Genomic DNA, 22,493 nt, shown 5'->3' on the forward strand with positions numbered 1-22,493 from the left:
ACTCTTCGGTTATTTGGTTTTCCGTATAAAAATGGTAGGCAGGATTTGAGAGTGTATTTCGACACCAGCTTATTCTGTTATTCTTAATGGGCAGATGCATGGTTTTTTTCGTGGCGAGAAAGGGATTCGACAAGGAGATCTTTTATCTCCTTATTTGTTTACTCTGGTTATGCAGGTGTTTACTTTAATGCTGAAAAGGAGGATTTCTGAGGAAGGAGTTTTTAAGTTTCATCCGAAATGTGCGAGACTTGGTATCACTCACTTGTCTTTTGCTGATGATCTGTTTCTTTTCAGTGCTGCGGATCCCTACTCTGTTCAGATTTTGAAGGACTCGTTGGATGAATTTGGGATCTGTTCAGGACTTTGGCCGAATAAAACTAAAAGTAATATTTTTTCGGTAATGTTCCTTATGATAGCAGGTTGCTAATTTGTGGCCTATTGGAGTTTAATGTGGGTTCCTTGCCTATTCGTTATTTGGGAGTTCCTTTCATTTTTACTAGATTGTGGGTAAAGGATTGTAAGCCTCTCATTCAAAAAGTGTGAGATAAAATAGACTCTTGGGAGAACAAGTGGTTGAATTATGCGGGGAGGGTTCAGCTAGCAACCTCGATTCTTTTATCCTTGCAAGTTTACTGGGGTTCTATTTTTATTTTGCTGAGCATGGTAACGAAGCAAATCGAGAAACTTATTAGGAACTTCATTTGGGGATGTAAGGGTGCTTCTAAAGGAAAAGATAAAGTAGCTTGGAAGGATGTTTGTGTGCCTAAAATAGAGGGTGGTTTGGGGTTGAAAGCCCTGCGTTGCTGGAATAAGGTTCTTATGACGTATCATATTTGGAATATTGTTTCTCATAAGTATTCGTTATTGGTTAAATGGGTGCATGCTTTTCGTATTCGGAACCGAAGCTTCTGGGATATTAAGGTAGCATGGGATGTGTCGTGGAGTTGGAAGAATATTTTGGATTTACGGGAGGAGATTAGGCCTCGTATAAAATCAGTTCTGGGTAATGGTCTTCGTATTAACTTCTGGTATGACATTTGGGACCTAAACCAACATTTGTCTTGGTATTGCAGTTGTCAGGATATTGCTGAGATGGGGCTGAGTATTTTTGCTAGGCCAGTGGATTTTGTCATTGATGGGGATGTGGTTTGGCCAGAGGAGTTGCTGCTGAAAATTCCTCAACTTAACTCGGTAAATATTTGAGTTTCCGAGAGGCCTGACATAGTTATTTTTAGTATCTAGCTCAGGAAAGGAATATAATTTCTTGGTTCATCAAGTCTAGGAGGATTTGCGGGAGCGTGCGAGTAGAGTGGTTTGGTGGAATTTAATCTGGTTTTCGAAGAGTATTCTGAAACACTGTTTCACTCTTTAGCTAGCGGTTCAGAATAAATTATTAACTCAGGATAGACTCCAGAGTTGGCAAGCGTATGGGCAGATGTCGTGTAGCTTTTGTGAAGACCTTCCAGACTCTGTCCATCATTTGTTTTTTAATTGTAGATTCACCTCTAATATTCTTCGGCATTTCCAGATTCGAGGGTATTGTGATAAATATTATGGAGATTGGAATCAGTTTATTAGTAGAGTAGTGTTAGATTGGAAAGGTAAGTTGATGCATAATCTTATTAACAAACTGGTTTTAGCTGCTAGCATTTTCCACTTGTGGCAGGAAAGGAATAAGAGACTTTTTCAGGGAATGAGGAAAAAAGAGTGGCAGATCATAACATATATTGAGGATGATGTTAAAAAGAAACTAATGGGTCTGTCTTTTGTGTATAATCTTCGATTTTGTGAAGAATTTTCTAGTTGGGATATTAGTGTTGAGCTTCCTTCGATCCAAAACAATTAAGATGGAATTATTTTCTCGATGGTCTAATGGTTTTACCTGGTTTTATGGTCTCAGAATTTGATGGGTTGTGGTTTTTCTTTTTTATCCTCTTTGAGGATCATATTTGACTCTTCAGACGTTTCTGTGAGGCTTTGAGGTTTCCTCCTTGAGTGGTTTTTTGGCTGGGGTTTTTGGTTTATAGTTGTTCGCACTAAAATACATGCGAAAATACACGCAAGCGTACGTGATCACAAGTAGTATAAGATTTAAGTCAAGTCCGTTCCCATAGAGATTGGTTTAGGTTAAGTTCAGATTATGCACTTATGCAACAATGTATCACTCACACTCTATTGCTCAGAAGAAATGATTATCGTTCACAGCTAAGACAAGTAACAAGTTTGATTTGATTAACTACTTAAGAGATTATACTAGCATGCATTAACAAAGAGATTAAAACTGATTTACTTATAAGAGAATAAAATATGGGACTCTAGCTTCATTGAATACTTCATTCAAAGTTTATGTCTTTATCAATAACATGCGATGGTGATGATAACTAATCAGATAACACAAAATTAGTAAACGCTATCTTTCGATATACGTATACCCTACTACTAAGCATCCACAATCAAGATAGAAGCCAAATAGACACCAATTATGCTTATACCCTATATGTCTATAGAATTTGAAAACATAACGGTTTAAGAACAAGTTATCTATTATGATTACATAGGGTGTGTAAGATGTTTAAAATTACACTATGAATCATGCATGTCAATTCATACATAAACCTATGCTAGCATGGTAAGTTCTAAACCTCTATATTCACTGTCGCTTCAATAGAGATTAACAAACAATCTTAAATGTTAGCTACGCATCAAAGACGAATAAACACAACCAAACTAGGAAATCATAAATCACCACATACTAAAGATTTAGAACAATCAACTATTGAAATCCATAAAAAAATCCGCTAGAATCCCATGACAACAATTAGTTCATGATCGAACACATCATCACCATGGGTTCCAATGAAAACATGATACTAAATAAGTTCAGAATACTATCATAGAATATAGAAGTACTAGGGTTTAGAACAAGGACAAAACAAGCATCCAAAAGTATCTCCTAAATTGAAAAATACAAAAGCATGAAACTAGATCTTCTTCTTCTTAGTCGTCTCGTGTGCTCTAGGTCTTTTTAATGTTCTCCCTTGTTTCCTTTTTATTAAAAACGTCTTTTATCTTTATATATAAGCCCCAAATGGACCTGGACTCTCAGACAACCAGAATTGTAATAGAACAGGATCTTGCAGAAACACATTGGCGCGGGCGCGCTGCCTTGCTGGAATACCTGGCGCGGCCGCCCCGCTTCTGGCGCGGCCGCGCCTGCCTTCTAACAGAAAATATGATTTTTCTTGTATTGTGCTCCTTTCTTCGTGCGATCTTCCGAAACTTCATTACCGACCTCTTATTAGCATAAAATTATTGAAAAACTTCTTTCCTCCTTCTGACTAGTGCCCTGCAATGACTTAACACAAAAATACATTAAAAATACCACATACTTGAGTCTAAGACACCAAATTAAGCCGATATGAAGCGTTCCAAGTGGATATATAATCCACTTATCAGTAGCTGGGATCTGGGTTCCTGTTTTAGCTTGGTTGTGGAGGAATTGATTAGAGGAGATGTTGCAGTTTCGTGCAGTACTTTTCCCAATTACTATGTTGAGTTCTTTGTTGATGGAAAGGAGTTGTTTAGCCTGGGTCCTGTTGTTGTGGTAGCTTCGTGAGTTACAAATGAGTGTAGTCAGGGTCTGAAGTGCTAGTACTTTGTTGTTGGGGTTCATCGTCTTTTTTGTCGATGTAAGGTTCTAGTGCAGATTACTGAAGTCTGGGAGTGTACTACGTTCTTCAGGTGGGTGGAAGGATATGTTTTGGTTGTTTTGGGATTTTTATTGGCTCATTTGTGGATTATGTTAATTTGTCTGGGAAAGATCCATTGGAATGAAAGTTTTAAACTAGAGGGAGTAGTTCTAGCCCGTGACTGGTTGCTCAAAATTCCAAATTCAGTTTTAGGAATTTTCTTTCCGAGTGTGTCTTATTTGGGTGGAGTGCTTGGTTTCATAGGTGCTTCTTTCTGTTGGTGGTTGCATGTTCTGGTGTGGGTGTGTTTGGGAGGGTGGGGTTCTTTCTAGGTAGGGTTGTGGGTCTTGGGTGTTGTATTTGGGTTGGGTTTCTTAGGCTGTGGGTGGGGTGATGTAGAATTAGTAGACAGGGGAGGCATGGGTTTATTTTTCTGGGTTGGTTTTGGCTGCATCGAAAAGGATGTAGTAGTCGGGTTTTTTGAGGGTAGATCGAAGAGGAGGGGCTGTAGCTGCTGGTCTGGTTGGTTTGGTCTAGTCCCAGATCGTAGTTTAGATTTAGCCTTGGTTTTGGGTGTTTATGGGAAGCTAGGAAAGGGTAGTGGAGTTAGGTTGGGGTTTAAGTTGGGGGGGCAGGTAGATTGGGTGATGCTTTGTGTATTCATCTTAGTGGAGCTTATTCCCGTGATCTAACTTTTGTAGTTGCAGTTTTTAAGTCATTGTTGCTTGGAAGCTCTGCAGGTTCTGGTTTTATTTCGGGATTGGTGAGCTGCTGTTGCTTAGTGGTGTGGTTTTGGTTGGTTGGCGGGGTCATCTGCTGCACCTGCCTTGCTTCTGGTTTCTTTTTTGGAGAGCTTGGGTTGGGGACTGGGGTCATTGTCTTGACTGATGATATCTCAACTGGTGCGCTTTTCTTTTTGGCCTACAACATGGTTCACATGTGTCATAGCATGGTGGATGCAACCCATTGTACGTGATGTGCCTCATATTCTGGTCGTATTCTTGAAGCTGGTCTGGAGTGGGGTTTTTGTTCAAGCAAGGTGGGAGGTTTTGGGTTTTATTTCCTTTGCTGCAAGCTATGGTGAAGTCGCTTGGTTGGATTGGTGTTGTTGGGGCTTGTGTTTTGCTTTTAGTTGCTGGATTATTCTGGTCTTTGCTTGGCTCCTGAAGTGTTTTTCTCCTTGGAGTTTAGTTCTGTCCTTAGTTGGGTTTTGTTGGTTTTATTTATCTCGTTTGTTAGGCAGATTTCTTTTTTAGTCTTTTGGTGTTGTCCCAAAATTCTTCAACTCTCTGTATATTCTTCTTTTTCTTTTATATATATACGAGGCCTGACCTTATTTATCAAAAAAAAGATTAGGGTTAATACGAGATATGGATTGATAGAATGTTTTAGTGGCAAACTGATCGGAGGGAAGGGCCTAACTAATCTAATAAACGAAAATTTTCAAGGCATAGGTAAATTTTTTGTGAAGAAAATCATGGGTCATTGTATTATCTCACTTATTTTTACATATTTTTATTTATCATTATATATTAATTTGTACCTAGAATACACAAGCTGAGTTTTTTGTGAAAATAATTTTTCTATTATTTTGAATGAGGGTAAAACAGATACTCCTTTATGCGGTGTATACTGAATGAGTACGATTGATTAATTGAAAAAACATATTTTTCTTCGGAGGTAGTTAAACTAAATAAAATACACTTTATAAGAAATGACTTGGTGTGAGGCTTAACCAAACATAACCCATTTTAACACACAGAACCTAAATATTTAAAATCATTTTTTAAATAGATGCAACTACACTTACACTATTTTTTTTAAACACATACAACTACACTTATCCTAAAAACTTAAACTTTAGATGCAAGCAGAACTATAAATTTTAATTATACATAAGTCATAAATAAATTATACTTATCAATAACTCTTCATACAATCATAAAGTATGGAGATAAAAGAAAAAAAAGTAGAATTTTAATTTAATATAACTTGTTCTCAATTATAGTAGAAGATGGGCTTATATAGTCAATCACCAAACGATAATACAGGAAAATATCTTAATAAGAAAACTATTATAATAATGAAATTATCGAATAATATAATAGCATTATATATGTTAACAATTTCTATTAAATTAGATATGTCTCTACTGTGTGTCAATGGACATAGTCTAACAACTACTTCATCTGATTTACTCAACTTGTTACAGTTTTTTTCTCGCTGGACATGCATTTTAAGGTTATTATAAGTATAGTTTTATAATTTAGTTTTAAATTTTTTTGTATAAAATTTAAATATCATATTTTTTTATTTAGGAAAAAATTAAAAAAAATTAGAAAACTATATTTATAAAAGTCTTAAAATGCGTGATAATCCATTATCCCTGCTGCTTTTCTTGTTGAAACTACTTGAAAATTCAAATCATTTTCATTCTTCTTTACAAATTTCAAGTGGATGAGATCGGTTGAGTGGTCAAAGTTGGAAATGGAATTGCACGTGTTTATGGATTGAATGACATTTAAGCTGGTGAAATGGTTGAATTTGCCAACGATTCATTTTTCGAAATTTCAGTTGACATCATTCATCAGAAAGTCTCTTTCGGGCTTTTTATTTACCGAGAAGGCAACTATAATTGGCAAGGATAAGCTCAGCCTTCGCCTTGTGAGGTTTTTGCTACCTACATCTATATGTGTCCGTAGCACTTCCATGTGAAGAAAGATAGACTTACCATGTTCCAGGGAGAATCTAGTTTTGCGAGCATGCCTTACTCTAACAGGGTGCGTAAAGTTTTAAGTGAATGCAAGCCAGGATCAAGAAAGGATAGAGTGAGGAGAAGGATTTGATAGACATCTTTCGGTTATCGGTCTCATCCGACGAACTACTTCATGTCTCAGGGCCACCCTCGGAGGGCCGGACCTCGTAAATTGGAAGCAAGTTCTTCATCTCCGAGATCACCAAAAGCAAAATAATGCTCGATTGACACGAAATATATCTTCAGTCTGGCATTTTCCTCACTCCCAATAGCTTCAGTAAGAATATTGATGTAGTAATCAATAATCTCATCTCAAGACATCTACAGGCATGTGCTCATTATCTATTAGATATAATTGATGATATTAGCAGACATTATCAGAAGTTCACATCATAACTTATATCAATGAATGATGATGATATCAATGGATGATGATGTCAACGGATGATGTAATCAGTATTTGACACATCAGTTGATCTTCGATAAGGAAAAGGAAACAGGAACTCAAGACGGTGAAGGACTTTATCTCAGAAGCATTATATTAGGTATCCTTGTTGTTAATAGAATATGATTCCTTATACATTATGTAGTTGTGCTCTATATAAAGCACATATTAGGTTCATGCTATTGGTATTGCGGACATTGTTATATATTTCGCATAACATAGCAACTCTCAAGGATATTTGTCTATCCTTTCGAGAGAGTACGTTTGAAATCAGTTTTTATCTGTTAATATAAAAACTGTTGATTCTGTTGAAACTTTGTCGAATTGATTGTATTAACTATATTCACCCCCCCTCACAGTTGATTAAGGGCCTAACAATTGGTATCAGAGCTTGCTGTTAACATACAAACAGTTTAAGATCTGAAAATCTATCTGCAATGACAGACAAAGAAGAAGAACCACAGAATCCAAAACCACCAACCCCAGCCACATCACAGATCAACAACAACATGAGTAGGTATGAAGCAATCAAGGTGTCAATCCTGAAGATACATGAAAATCCAATCTAGAAAGTCAAGATGATCATGTGTTTGGAAGCCACAGATCCTGAATATCTAAATAGGATTTATGATAGTCCTCATAAACCAATGAAGGTAGCTATTTCTGTTGCAGGAAAATCAGAGAAGATGATAGACAAAGACAAGAAGGACTATACTCCTGGAGATCTCTCATACATTATGAAGGATGCTGAGGTCAAACACATCTGGCACATCAGTCTTGATAGTGTTATGTCCAATAGAGTTATTAAATGTAAGACATCAAAATAGATACAGGATGCTTTATAGGTAAAGTGTCAAGGTACAACTGCTATCAAGAAGAACAGGAAGACACTACTTACTCAAGAATATGAGCATTTTGACTCAAGAGACAATGAGTCCTTAGCTGAGATCTATGAAAGATTTCAGAAGTTGTTGAATGACTTATCCCTTGCCAACAAAGAATATGATTTGGAGGACTCAAACTTGAAGTTCATACTTGCTATCCCTGAAAAGTGAGACTTTAAAGTCACATAAATAAGGGATAACTATCAACTTGATAATGTTTCTGGTAGGGGACAGTGTTAATTTTGTTATAATCTGTTAGTCCTTTCTATATTTACGATGGGTGGCTTCTGATTTGTGACAATCATTAATTGAAACTTTGACATAGACACTGTAAATAGGAAAGAAATGTAGTACTAATCTCAGCACTATCAAAGTGATATAACAATATATCACGTTCTTGTGCATTGTATCTGCAATTTGGCCAACTCATCAATAAGTCTATGTTGAGAGAGTAGAGTTTTAAATTTCTAACCTGATATTTTCACATCACTGAAAATAAAGCATAGACTAATGTCTACCTCCTGTGGTATTTCAGGGTCATTGTCCGAATCAAAGAATTCGGCTAATTTTGAATTAATTTTCAAGATATCGAGAAGGACATTTAAGTACATTTGTTCACTTGTGAAGGATTTTATGATGGCAAAGTTTTCAAGTTTCACTGATATTAATGGACAACCTTTATGTCTTGAGGACCAAGTAGCAGTTGCTTTGAGAAGGTTGAGTTCTGGCAAATCATTATTAATTGTTGGTGACTCCCTTCGTGTACACAAAGCAATCGTAAAATAACCTGGAAGTTTGTGGAAGCTATGGAAGAAGCAGGAATCCACCATATCCAGTGGCCTTCAACAGATCAAAGATGGCAGAGGTGAAGTCAAAGTTTGAGAAAATTCGAGGACTCCCAAATTGTTGTGGTGCCTTTGACACCACACATCAAAATGTGTCTACCCAGTAGTAAGAACAAATCAAATGTGGTCTGGTATGACAATGAGAAGCGCCACAGTATGATCCTACAAGCAATTGTGGACACTGATATGAGATTCCTTGATATTGTCACTGGGTGGCCAGGAAGTTTAAGCGACTCCACTGCATTCAAAAGCTCAAGTTTTTTTAAACTTTGCAATGAAAGAAAGAGACTAAATGGGGAAAGGAAGAAACTTCCAGAAGAAACAGAGATAAAAGAATATATAATTGGGGATATAGGATTCCTCTTGTTACTGTGGCTCTTGACTCCTTACAGAGGAAGTAATCTTTCTGAATATAAGGTAAGCTTTAATAGGAGGCACACTTGTACACATGCGGTGGCACAAAAGGCATTATCACGGTTGAAGGAGACATGGAAGATTATTGATGGAGAGATGTGGAGACCTGATAAAAATAGGTTACCGAGAATCATTTTTGTTTGCTGCCTGTTGCATAATATAACAATCGATTTGGATGATGAGGTGCAAAAAGAAATCCTTTTCACTTATGATAATGACTCCGAATATAAGCAGCAAATTTGTGATGCTGTTGATAAGGCTGGCTCTGGTATGAGACGGAAGTTAGCTCTTTATCTCTCAGGAAGGTTGCTACCGTAGTAGCATGCCATCTCTTTAGAACTTTCTTCTTCGTTAAGTTAGTATATTGGTCTGTTACTGTTCAGATATCTCGATCCCTACACATGCCCGATTTTAGGTCTCTTTCATCATATCTCTGGCGAGTGCAATTAATTGAGATGTGTAGTAGTAGGACAAGAACAATAGTAACGTGTGTGTATGTTTTTGTAAGGATTTTTCTTATAGCAACTATGCTCTTCAAGCCATATGCAGAAAACTCCACACATATATTAGAGGTGACACCTGGTTAGACATGTTGGCTCACTGGGGTTCGATCATCACCTTGGACACCGAGACTTGGTCCTGTTGGCAGCACAGACTTTCTCCTACCACGTTTGGAGAGAGCGCAATGCTAGATCCCACGATAAAGGCATTTGGTCCTAAGCTCATTACAGGAATTTTTGTAGATATGTGAGCTCGTGTAAATGATTCTGATTGACTAATTAAGTATATTTTTCTAGATGATTTTGCTACTTAGTTAACCTGAGGGTGGTGCCTCATTTTGCATTCTATCTTCAATCTTCTCTTCATTGATCATAGACACTCCCCGCATGTCAACGAGTTAGGAGTTTGGTGTATTTTTTTCCTCTTTATATATACACAAATTAGCAAAAGATATAGATATAAAACTATGTTCACATTTTAATTATGGTTTAGCCGATAGAGTATAGGCTTTTATTGATATTTTAATTGTTGTCAAAATTAAAATGTAAAATTGTTGAAATAAAGTAATAGATCATGCTAAATTTAAAATTGTTGAATAAAAGTATATATATTTTTTAGGGTTCAGGGTCTTCTAAATCCTAAATAGATATAATTTTTATTCATTTTTTTAAAATATTTATAAAACTGAAATATTAAATTCTTAAATAATAATTTTTTAAAAATATGATATATGCTTCAATTTTAAAATTATATAAAAATTATTTAAATATTTCAAAATATATGAACATAGTTTTATATATATTTAAATCTTCTCTTGATCATAGACACTCCTATGTATGGTATGTTATAGAGTCAGGGAGCTTGATGTATTCCTTTTTCCTCTTTATATACACACAAATTAGCAATATATAGGTCAAATTCAGTGGTAACAAGTGTATTGAGGTAACTAAATAATTATTTATGATAAGTGCATGTATATAACACACGTTCATTACCTCTTAACAACGTTTACTTTTATTGTTTTACAGTTTTTATTTTGAGTGTTCTTTAATATGTCCAGTAATTTTCACGTGTCCTATAATTAATTTTATGTTCTTTAAGTTTTTGTGTACCTTATATTTCCTTACTTTATAATTGTGTTCTGTATTTTTTGTTTGTCATGTGTTTTATATTTTTAACTAATGTTATTTAATTTTTATGTGTTCTACAATTATTAAGGTAGCTATCGGAATTGAACATCTATTTTGTATAATAGGGTGAATTATATTTTGCACATAATTAAATTTTCTAAGCTAAAATTTCTAAATAATTTGTAATTATATTGTGTACTGTATATATTTTTAGTGTTCTGTATTTTGTGTTCTATATTAAATTTTTGTTTTTTCATTAATTTTATTTTCATGTCCTGTATTTTTTTCTACAGTTCTGTTTTATTTGTTTTATGTTTTTTAAAGTTTTTCTAATTTTTAATTCTATTTTCTGAAAAACATGAAATAGAAAATAAGTGACCAATAAATTCAGCACAAAACTAAAAATTTATAGAACACAACACTTAGTCTCAAAAGGCTAGATTAGTATTTAGCATTAAGTAACATATAACATATTTTGATAAAATATTTAAATTTAATGTTTTTCACAAAATTAAATCATTTACAAAGGAGTTTAAAATGTCATATTTTAATAAATTAAAATTTGTATAATATAGATATGGTATATATTTTCTTTTCTGAGTTAAAATTTTAAAAATGTTAAACTTGAAAGGTGCATATGGTATTGTTAAAATACATAACAACTAGACGTAAAATTTAAATTTAAGATGTAAAACTATATATAACAAGAATAATAATAATAATAATATTTAGCAAAAATAAATAAATAAATAAATATAATAAAACAAAATGTGTCCTTGTTTTGTACTATTTTGTCCGAGTACAATTGTGCATGCTTTTTTATTTTGAAAGGTGTTAAACTATGCAAGTTAGATTTTTAAACTCGTTTAAGTAAAATTAGACAGTTATTTTCTATATTTGATAAATAATGTGGTGGTAACAAATATATTGAGGTAACTAAATAACTATTTATGATAGGTGCACGTTCATCACCTCCGTGTTTTACAGTTTTTATTTTGAGTGTTCTTTAATATGTCCACTAATTTTCACGTGCCCTCTAATTAATTTTATGTTCTTTAAATTTTTGTGTACCTTATATTTCCTTACTTTATAATTGTCTTATGTATTTTTTGTTTGTCATGTGTTTTATATTTTTAACTAATGTTATTTAATTTTTACAGTGTTCTACAATTATTAAGGTAGCTATCGGAACTGAACATCTATTTTGTATAATAGGTTGAATTATATTTTGCACATAATCAATTTTTCTAAGCTAAAATTTCTAAATAATTTTTATGTGTACTGTAATTATATTGTGTACTGTATATATTTTTAGTGTTCTGTATTTTGTGTTCTATATTAATTTTTTGTTTTTTCATTAATTTTATTTTCATGTCCTGTATTTTTTTCTACAGTTCTGTTTTATTTGTTTTCTGTTTTTTAGAGTTTTTCTAATTTTCAATTCTATTTTCTGGAAAACATGAAATAGAAAATAAGTGATATTTATTCTATTTATATATATTTATATATATAACTATGCTCATATTTTTTTCAAATATTTAATAGTCCCATATATATTTATGACAAAAAGAAGTTTTATTTTATAAAAGTTTTAGAATAAAAGAAAGAATGTTAAAAATAACGATCTTTTGGTACAAATGGCTGAAAATACCCATTCTGGAAGTGGATGGCTGAAAATACCATTTTGAATACGTATTTGTCATTTGGGTATCGTGTTTTGTACTAGATACGCATTTGTCAAATGGGTATCTAATTTATTTTTTTTTATTTTTTTTTAAAATACGTATTTGGCAAATGCGTATCTCAATGATAATACCCAAACTAGAAATGCGTATCTTTAGTAATTTTCTTATATACCCAATTCTCAAATGCGTATTACACTTACCCAATTATAAAATGCGTATTCAAAACAGTATTTTCAGCCATTTATTTTGAAAATGAGTATTTTCAGCCATTGCACTTCAAAAATGAGTATTTTTAAACATCACCGGAAATAAAATGGTGCCATAGAAGTAGAGGGATAGATACAAAAAAACAAAACAAAAACAATGGTGACGGCTACATTACCCTATTTACTCGAAACCATCTTCACTCACCACCGCCCTAAACTTTCTCTCTCCTCTTTCACAAGGCACCACCGTCTCTCCACTTTCTCTCTCTACACCTTCTCCTCCTCAAAAACCCACTTTTCATCTTCATCAAACACTTTCACACAAACCCCACAAAAAAATATTATCAAAATCCTCCAACAAAGAGGCCTTTTAGAATCAATCACCTCTGATTTACTCACCACTATTTGCACAACCACTCCTCTCAAAGTCTACTGTGGCTTTGACCCAACTGCTGAATCACTTCATATAGGTAATTTACTTGGTCTTATTGTTCTTTCTTGGTTTTTAAGATGCGGGCATGCTCCTTTTGCTTTAATTGGTGGTGCTACGGGTCGGGTTGGTGACCCATCTGGTAAAACCCTTGAAAGACCCGAACTTGATGTCCTAACTCTTGAAAACAATGTTTCTTGTATTTCTAATATTGTTAAGAAGATTCTTGGTGATAATGTTGTCATTTTGAATAATTATGATTGGTGGAGAGATGTTAGCTTTCTTGATTTTTTGAAGAATGTGGGTAGGTTTGCTAGGGTGGGGACTATGTTGGGAAAAGAAAGTGTTAAAAGGAGGTTGGAAATGTCCGAATCGGGTCTTAGTTTTACGGAATTTAGTTATCAGCTTTTACAAGGGTATGATTTTGTGCATTTGTTTCAGAATATGGGGGTTAGTGTTCAGATAGGTGGGAGTGATCAATGGGGTAATATTACGGCTGGGACGGATCTAATTAGGAAGATTTTGCAGACAGATGGTGCGTATGGGGTTACTTTTCCGCTTTTGTTGAAGAGTGATGGGACTAAGTTTGGGAAATCGGAGGATGGGGCTGTTTGGCTTTCGCCGTCTTTGTTGTCTCCGTATAAGTTTTATCAGTATTTTTTTAATGTCCCGGATGCTGATGTTGTGAGGTTTTTGAAGATTTTAACTTTTTTGAGTTTGGAGGAGATTGGTGTTGTTGAGGAACATATGGGAAAGTCGGGGTATGTTCCGAATACGGCACAGCAGAAGTTGGCTGAGGAAGTGACAAGATTTGTTCATGGACAAGATGGTTTGGAGGAGGCCTTGAAGGCGACTGAGGCCTTGAAGCCTGGTGCTGAGACTAAGTTGGATTGGAAGACGATTGAGGGGATTGCTGAGGATGTTCCCTCGTTTTCTATGGGATTAGATCAAGTTTTGAATTGCGGTATACTGGATTTATCAGTTTCGACTGGTTTGCTAGATAGTAAATCTGCTGCTAGGAGACTTTTGAAACAAGGTGGATTGTATTTGAACAATTGTAGGGTTGATGGTCAAGGAAAGAAGATTGAGGTTGAAGATATCGTCGGAGGAAAAGTTCTGCTGCTATCTGCAGGCAAAAAAAATAAGATGATCGTCAGAATATCTTGACTGTTTGCCGGTAATTTGATTCTTCTGCATGTTAATATACAGTTGGTGCGTCTGGAATTATTGAGATGAGTTGTTGCAAAATACTCTTGAAATTTATTAGCTCTGCGATGCATGATTATATACTTACTCTTATAACTTAGTAAGCTGGATTTTATTCTGAGAGGGACTCCGAGACACATGCTTTCATAGACTTGAACCTTCAACCTCTTGTTAACAAGGCCACAAGGACATATAGATATATATATAGGGATTAGACCTCTGGCGTACAAAATTTTAATTGTGCAGCACCATTGGATGATTGTTTTTATCGTCCAGTTCCATTGTTAATAAATCTTGTGATCTATTTAGTCTTAAGTTTGTTTTTGTTCTTTATTAATACCATATTAATTTCGGTAATATTGTTTGGAAAATCTATTTCACGATATCACTTCGTAAGTAGGCCTGATTATTCTGTTCTGCATCACAAAAGTTATTGAGTTACAACTAGGTGGGAAGCGATATCGTATTTATGTGGAACAAGTAATTAAAAGAAGTTTTTGATAGGAAAGTTTACAAATCCTGTATACTAAGCTTGTTTTCACTTTTCACAAAATGTAATATAGAGACAATACCTTCAGTGGGAAGCGATATCGTAATTATGTAGGACAAGTAGTTTCAAGAAGTTTTTATAGGAAAGTCTAGAAATCCTGTATAATAAGCTCATTTTCACTTTTCACAAAATGTAATATTGAGACTATACATTTAGCCATGAGCATGATGAGATGGACGTTGGAACAGTCCCCGTAACGTTGTTTGACAGCTTAAGTTCTAACAGCGAGCTACACGCATTACCTAATTCGGATGAAATCGATCCTGTAAGATGATTATTGAGAAAAATCTAGTCTTTGTAAGCTTTGAAGATAACCAAAAGACTGTGGTATGCTCTCAGTGAGTAAATTGTAAGACAAAATCAAACTTTTGAGATTTATAATAGACTAATCAAGATGCAACAACGAATCACATGTCTCAATTTTCAAATATGAAATTGATGCTGTTATATAGTTCACGGATAAATCAAGAAACTGCAGGTTGTCAGCTTAAACCAGTGAAAGTATTGTTAAATAGATTAAAGAGACATGAGATTGGGGAACTTATATGATAATTCTCTGGAATTAGGCCTGGCATCCCAATTGAAGAGAGTTGAAGCTGTTGAAGTCCATATGGGAGTTGAAGCAAAGATGTTGAACTGACAGTAAACGTATTTGTAGGAATACTAGATATCTAGTGATGCCAACAGAGAAAAGGAGATGGTGCCAGCAAGATTACATCTAGAAAGATTACAGCAAGATTATACAAAATGTATGCTTCTAACACGGGTGGGTGTGTGTGTGTGTGTTTTCATAAATCAAACAGGAGGGAGCTTGGTGTAGAGGTATAATACTTCATTTGATGTGTATACAGTTTAGAAAATAAATTTTTAAAGAAGGCCAACAGAAGCCAGCACGAGTCCTTGTGGTTTTTTTACCTTGCAGGCGATACAGTTAGGCGTGGACTGGTTAGCCGTTTACTACTTACGAAACAATGTTGTAAAGAGAAGAATGAACATGACAGTGTCCTCTCCCATGTTTGCAGCAGTTGCACTTATAGTGCATGTTTGGCGACGTCCGCGTTCAGCATAAATGGGCCCAAAGGCCATTTTTAATTTACAAAGATTGTTTGGCAACATTAATATGAGGCTCATTTCTTCACGAAAAACAGAAAGTTGGTTGAACTGTACATTACCGTTTTCATCCCACGTTTTCGTTGAGTTGCCATTCTGTTTTATCAAAAGCTTCAATAAAATCGCCTTTAATTTAAATATAGTTAATATTATTATTACTATTATGATTATATTAGTAATTTATTAATAAATATATATTTATATATGATAAATTTTATAATTACTCATATTTAAATAAATTTAGTATTTTAATTTTAATAAAATATTATATATACTCATATAAAAAAAACTTATTAGGATTAATCGGATTTCAAAAATCGAATTTATCGGCAGATGATTAATCAGTTAAATCAAGGATTTTAGAACACTGAGTAAATTTTGTATTTTCTTAAATTTACTTTTTTTTAGTAATTTGAATTTCAATATATATGTTTTAAATTTTAAATTTTTTATTTTTTTTCATATATATATATATATATTCATTTATTATATTAAAATTTTGATTTTTTAAAATAAGTGTAAATTATAAGTTACGATTTACCAAACAGTTTAATACTCCCTCCGTCCCGCTGGATAGTTTACGTACACTGTTTGTACGTATTTCGAGTTTCAATAAAGTATAGTTTCATAATGTTTTTTTTAATTTTTTTTTTTGAATAAAAGTTTAAATATGAAACTTTTTTTCAGAATTTTTTTATAAAAAATAAAATATTATGGAAGTATACTTTAAACGAGCATTAAAAAGCGTGCCAAAAAGTAACGTAAACAATTTAGTGGGACGGAGAGAGTAACTTATAAGTAACTTATACATTAAATTATTCAAACGCCTAAATAACTTATAAGTTACGTACGTTGTTCATATTATTTATATGACACTTTTCAACTTTAAATCATAAATTTCATTTCTTAAAAAACCCCAAACTAGCCCGTAATGAATCAAATTAAATTTAAGCACTCCTATACAAATTACTCCTTGCCTCCAAATTTCTAACTCTACGACCTTCTACAACTTAACTTCAAATTTGTATTTTAACAAAATTTTAATGTAAAATTTTTCTCCAACACAACTCTAAATCTTACTCCATTTTGATATTGCACCAAATGTTACAACAAATTGACTTTTAGAAATTTTATTAATGCCAACATTACCATTGTTCTCCTTACCTAAAGCAAAATTATTTTTTTATATTTAACTAACTTTATTACATTTTATATTCTAGTATTAAAATAATCTATATAGTATAGTAATGATGTCAAAATTTAATGTATATGGGTTGGAAATAAATATGAAAATAGTGTTAATCTTACACCATTTTGATATAAATTTCACACTAAAATAGTATGATAACATCGGAGATGCTTTTGAATGTATATTTTCGTCAATTTTAAGTAACTTCCATTAACTAAGAGTATCTCCAATCACATTAGCTAAAATAATTAGCCAAATTATCATTATCAATAATTTTGTTGAACCTGCAAGCACATGTACTTTAATTGTATTAGCTATAATGATTAGTTATATTCAGAAATTTTATTTTTACCTATTTTTCAGATATTCAAATACATATTTTAAATGATAAAATAAATTTATTTAATACTTAATCTAATAAAAGTGTAAATAAAATATAAATGTAATGAAAAATGTTGAATATAATTGCAATTTAATAAATATTAAAACTCAAAATATATAACACATTTAAATATGAAAAAATAATAATGAATAAAATCTATTATATATTATAAAATGTATAGTTCTATTATATTTTATCATATTGGATTTATTACTATTTTTATAAATATTCAATTGTATGTCAAACTAATTAATAAATTTGGTTAATAAGAAAATAATATATTTATACTTAATAGTATATAAGTTAAAAATATTAAATACAAAATAAGAATTTTTATCCATATATATTAAATGTAATATAAATATAAATATGTATGTATAGTTATATGTTTAAATATGTTAGAAATCTGACGTGGATGTGATTGAATATTTTAGCCAATAACTTGAGCATTAACAAATATAGAAGATGAGATAAATGATATCTATAATTATTATTAACAGGTTTTGGTTGGAGGGACATTATTTTTACTTAATATATATATAAATATATATATATATATATATATATTACGATAACACCTAGACATTTTAGCTAACAGGTGATGACGTTGGAGTTGCTATAACTGAGGCATATATGTAATTTGCAGATCGTGCATGTGTGTTTGACTGTATATGACTTTGATTGGTTGGATTTTCTTTCACATGAGACATGAGACGAATAATGCCAAAAGTTTCATCAAAAGTTTTTTGAAAAGGAAAGATGCATTGGTTTTGTATTTAAGATAATTTAAATATCACGTAAATTCAACAAATAATTTTAATTAATACAATTATAATATTGTAACAATGTAACATATATAAATTTTTTACTTAAATAATAATTCAAGATATCATAAATAAACCTCTTTTTTTATAAATATTTTCAGTATGGTTGTAATACAATAGATAAATATATTTAACCACCATAATATAATAAGTAAATTAAAAAGTTCCAAATACAAATATGAATTTTTAGATATAAAGAACATAATTTTATATGTTAATTTTTTTAAAATTAAGCTTCCTTGCACATCAGATATTAGGTGAGAACATGATTCGATTTGTTTCGGTTCGTTTTTTAAATAAAACCAAAACAATTTACCTTATAAAGAGACGAAGGTAGAAAAGAATAAAAAATATCAACAATTACTCACATTAGTACATATCATCGTGATCCCTGCTCTTATATATAAGGTTGATGGATTTAACCTAAATAAAAAGACACACAATAAAAATGATTTGATGTGGGGTTCAACTCAATTTAACGTATACAATTTAAATATTTAATATTATTTTTTAAATAGGTATAACTACTTACACTAGTATTTTTTTAAAAAATAGAAATTTTTTTGCCGAAAAAATGAAACGATTTTATTAAAACCGCAAGTCATCCAACATTACATGAATAAATTCTGAGTGGGGATCTCCCACTCTCTAAATACGATCGGCTCCTGAACAATGGTTTCTCGCTAAGAAGTGAGCTAACTTGTTCGCGGAACGTTTGACAAATCTAAAACAAACGTCTTTACTGCTTAAGCTTGCTAGTAAGTCTCGGCACTCGTGCACAACTCTTCCCAAATATGAAAAACTGGAAATTGAGCTGCGTATGGCTTGAACTACTTGCAAACAATCAGATACCTGTGATTATTACCTTTAACCCAGCTTAAAGCTTCTCTAGTACTCAAGGCTTCTGCTAAGTCTGGACAGGAGCGTCCTCTCAAGCATTTCGAGCGAGCTTCAACTAACTGTCCCTCATGGTCACGAGCAACAAAAGCATGGATGCAGCAGTTTGTGTCATCAAAAATAGCGGCGTCTACATTGATCTTAACTCTGTTAGTCATGGGGGTGTGCCAGTGTTCGTCTCCGTCGTTATGGTTCATGTAAGCCATAAAACGATCATAAGTTTTATCTTGAACACTATTCCACTGGTTAAGAATAGAACATGCTGACTCCAAAATTTTCGATATCTCCAAACTACGTTGGTTCCATACGAGTTCGTTGCGGTGTTTCCATAGCATCCAGCAAACCATCACAGAAATGTGAACTTCCTTCTTGTCTAGTTGCTCGAAGAGTAACAGAAGCCATTCACAGAATGAATGGAACACTCCGTGGATTGGTTGGACGTGCACTCTTGTCCAGCAAATCTCAGCAAAAGGACATAAAACCAAGCAGTGAAGAATTGTTTCAGAAGTGTCATGGCAGATAGGACAAAGAATATTCACTGGAATTCTTTTTTGTTGAAGAAGGTCTTTTGTTGGAAGGCAATTTGTAGAGGCTCTCCAAAGGAAATTTTTCACTTTGGGAGGGATCTTTAGGTTCCAAAGTCTTTTCCAGAACCCTGAACTAGGACTTGTATTCTGATTCGGTTTGAGATCCTGCAGTAGATAGTAAGCACTCTTTACTGAGTATGAGCCCATCTTCTCTTGTCTCCAGTACCAAGAACCTTGAGCTGCTTTATTTAGAGGAATGGTCAAAATTATGTTAACGTCTCTCTCATCGAACACATCCTTGATTAAATCTACGTCCCAATTGCCATCGGTATCGAGAAGAGAGGACACCATCTGATTATGCAAGCTTGGATTTTGAGTGTGGATGTACGGGTTTTGTTCCGACGGGAGCCACGTGTCTTCAATAACATTGATGGATGAACCGTTGCCAACTCTACAACCTAAACCTTGTTTTAAAAGAGACTGAGATTCAATGACACTTCTCCGGATATAACTGGGTTGTGTCCAAGTTTGGCATTGAGAAAAGACCCCTGAGGATAGTAGCGAGCCTTATACACTTGACTGACTAGTTTCCCTAGGAATTGCAGTAACCTCCAGGCCAGTGGCGGACGCAGAAACTTTTTTCTGGGGGGTCCTAATTTATACTACTATATCAAAACTAAAATTCAGATTTCAATTCAGCTTTAAAACTATAATTAAAATGCTTTTGTTGTTTCTGATGCACAGGCATTAACAATTTGTTTTTGAATAGAAGGAGCCGTAATTTGATGATTTGCCGGCGCATTATCTTTGACAACTTTTCCCACATCAGGATTACGGAGGCTGTACCATGAAAGTATCTCCAGAAAATTACCTCTACGTATGGAAGACAAAGACTCGTCATGTCCGCGGAATGCTAATCCTAGTCCAAGAAGCAGGCGCGCTACATCTACACTTGCTGTCAAACGGGCACGATAAGCAGCACCTATATTTTCAGTTCCTGTAGAAAATCTTCTTGTCACACTTTGTCGCTGATCTTTAAAAGCCAAATAAAGAGTTTGTGCGTTCCTGTGTACACTCCCTTCCTTTCCTACATGATTCTTTAATTTTTCATTAGCCTTCTTCCAATTTCGGAATCCTTTATGTGTAAAAGCTTGATCCTTTTTTTTTATATCTCCAAATAGATAACAATAAAAGCAAAATGCAGCATCTTGGCAGACACTATATTCCAACCACTCTCTATTATTATACCACTCAATTTGAAAACATCTATCCTTGTCCCCGCATAAAGTTTTCGGAAAGGTATGAGTAATTGGCTGACAAGGACCTATTAACACATATTTTCGCCTCACATCATCCCGTATTCTTGGATCGTAGGAATTGATGGGCTTACGCAATGCTGGATCACCTATAATATCATCAGAAGGAACATTAATTTCCGTACGCGGTCTTTTGCTGCTCGATTCGCCAATATTTACATTACGCGGCTCACTACCGGAGGCATTCCCTGTATCTCGAATTATATATTTATCCATATGATATGGCAGAAGTCACAGAACAATCTACACAAAGTCCTTTTCTGCAACAAAAGTGTACAATTTTAATTTGCAAATAAACTAATCTAGTAAACTAACTTTTGATTATATTCAGGCAACAAGTTTTATGTATTTTACATTACAAATCAATTCTTTTTATCCTAAAACCAACTATGAACACTAAGAATCAAGATTAAAGACCTTTAAAATAAGAATAAGAATTTGTAGTTTCTGATTCAAAAATAAAATAAAATTAAAATTAGGTATTTAGAAATTAGGGGTTTTACCTTATATTAGTGGACAGAGCCAGAGGACTAATAATGGCAGCTTTGAATCTTGATTGTCGAAAAATTAAGATAGATCACCACCGGGTCCAGGAGGCAGAAGAAAGAATTTACAATCGCGTTAGTGTATTTGTAGTCTGTAGATGAAGAAGAACACAGGAGATTGAGGAGAATGATATTGAATGTGTTTTCTCCTCTGATATATGCAGCAAACGACGTAGTATTATATTATATATATATATATTTTATTAAAAACTCAAAACGACGTCGTTTTGCAATCAAAAATAGTCCCCAACTCAGGGGGGGCCAGGGACCCCTCTGGACCCCCCCAGATCCGCCTCTGCTCCAGGCCTGTTTACCAATAAGAGCTGGATTGCAATCCCGTAAATTACGAAAGCCCATTCCTCCTAAAGATTTCTTCTTGCTCATATTACTCCAACTTAGCCAATGGATACCCCTGTCTTTCGATAAACTAGTGTGCCACCAGAATTTGCACATCATTTTTTCCAGTTCCTGACACTTGCATTAAAAACTTAAACTTAACATGCACGTGAAGAAGCAGAACTACAAATTTTACTTATACCTAGGTTCATAAACATATTGTACTTATTTTTAATAAATTAGATAAATTTCTAGCGTGGGTCAATGAACATACTCTAATAATTATTTTCTGTATTTTACTTTTTTTTACCTTTTTTTATGAACACAAATTCTAAAGTTATTACTCCCTCTGTCCCAACCATTTCTTTACATTTTTCTTTTTCGGATGTCCAATCCAATTCTTTACATTTCAAAATTTACCAAAAATAGTCAATGGGTCCCACCATTTTCTCACTTTTGCTCCCTTTTCACACTACTTTTACTCCACTATCTTCCTTTTATACATTAAAAATTAATGGGTCCCACCACTTCATCCACTTTTCTTTCTCTTTTCACTACTTTATACATATTTCTTAACCTCCGTGCCCAAACCAAACGTAAAGAATTGGCTGGGACAGAGGGAGTATA

At 33.5% G+C, this 22,493-nt stretch overlaps 3 protein-coding genes across 3 annotated transcripts; 1 reads left to right on the top strand and 2 right to left on the bottom strand.

Moving 5' to 3' along the window:
• The first annotated feature begins 12,682 nt into the window (after positions 1–12,682).
• LOC141692360 (tyrosine--tRNA ligase, chloroplastic/mitochondrial-like) lies at positions 12,683–15,938 on the top strand. The gene is made up of 2 exons (XM_074497168.1): positions 12,683–14,161; positions 15,307–15,938. Exon 1 carries the CDS (start codon positions 12,712–12,714, stop codon positions 14,149–14,151), a length of 1,440 nt encoding a protein of 479 aa, XP_074353269.1. The 5' UTR covers positions 12,683–12,711; the 3' UTR covers positions 14,152–14,161; positions 15,307–15,938.
• A 2,865-nt stretch (positions 15,939–18,803) lies between these two features.
• On the bottom strand, positions 18,804–21,696 carry LOC141689374 (uncharacterized). The gene is made up of 2 exons (XM_074493647.1): positions 21,489–21,696; positions 18,804–21,245 (listed from the first exon to the last, which is right to left on the bottom strand). Exon 2 carries the CDS (start codon positions 20,018–20,020, stop codon positions 19,076–19,078), a length of 945 nt encoding a protein of 314 aa, XP_074349748.1. The 5' UTR covers positions 20,021–21,245; positions 21,489–21,696; the 3' UTR covers positions 18,804–19,075.
• On the bottom strand, positions 20,383–21,201 carry LOC141691235 (uncharacterized). The gene has a single exon (XM_074495973.1). The coding sequence runs from the start codon at positions 21,199–21,201 to the stop codon at positions 20,383–20,385; it is 819 nt and encodes a 272-aa protein (XP_074352074.1).
• Positions 21,697–22,493: the final 797 nt, after the last annotated feature.

The sequence above is a fragment of the Apium graveolens genome, chromosome 10 (assembly GCF_009905375.1).
Source record: "Apium graveolens cultivar Ventura chromosome 10, ASM990537v1, whole genome shotgun sequence".
Lineage (NCBI taxonomy): Eukaryota > Viridiplantae > Streptophyta > Magnoliopsida > Apiales > Apiaceae > Apium > Apium graveolens.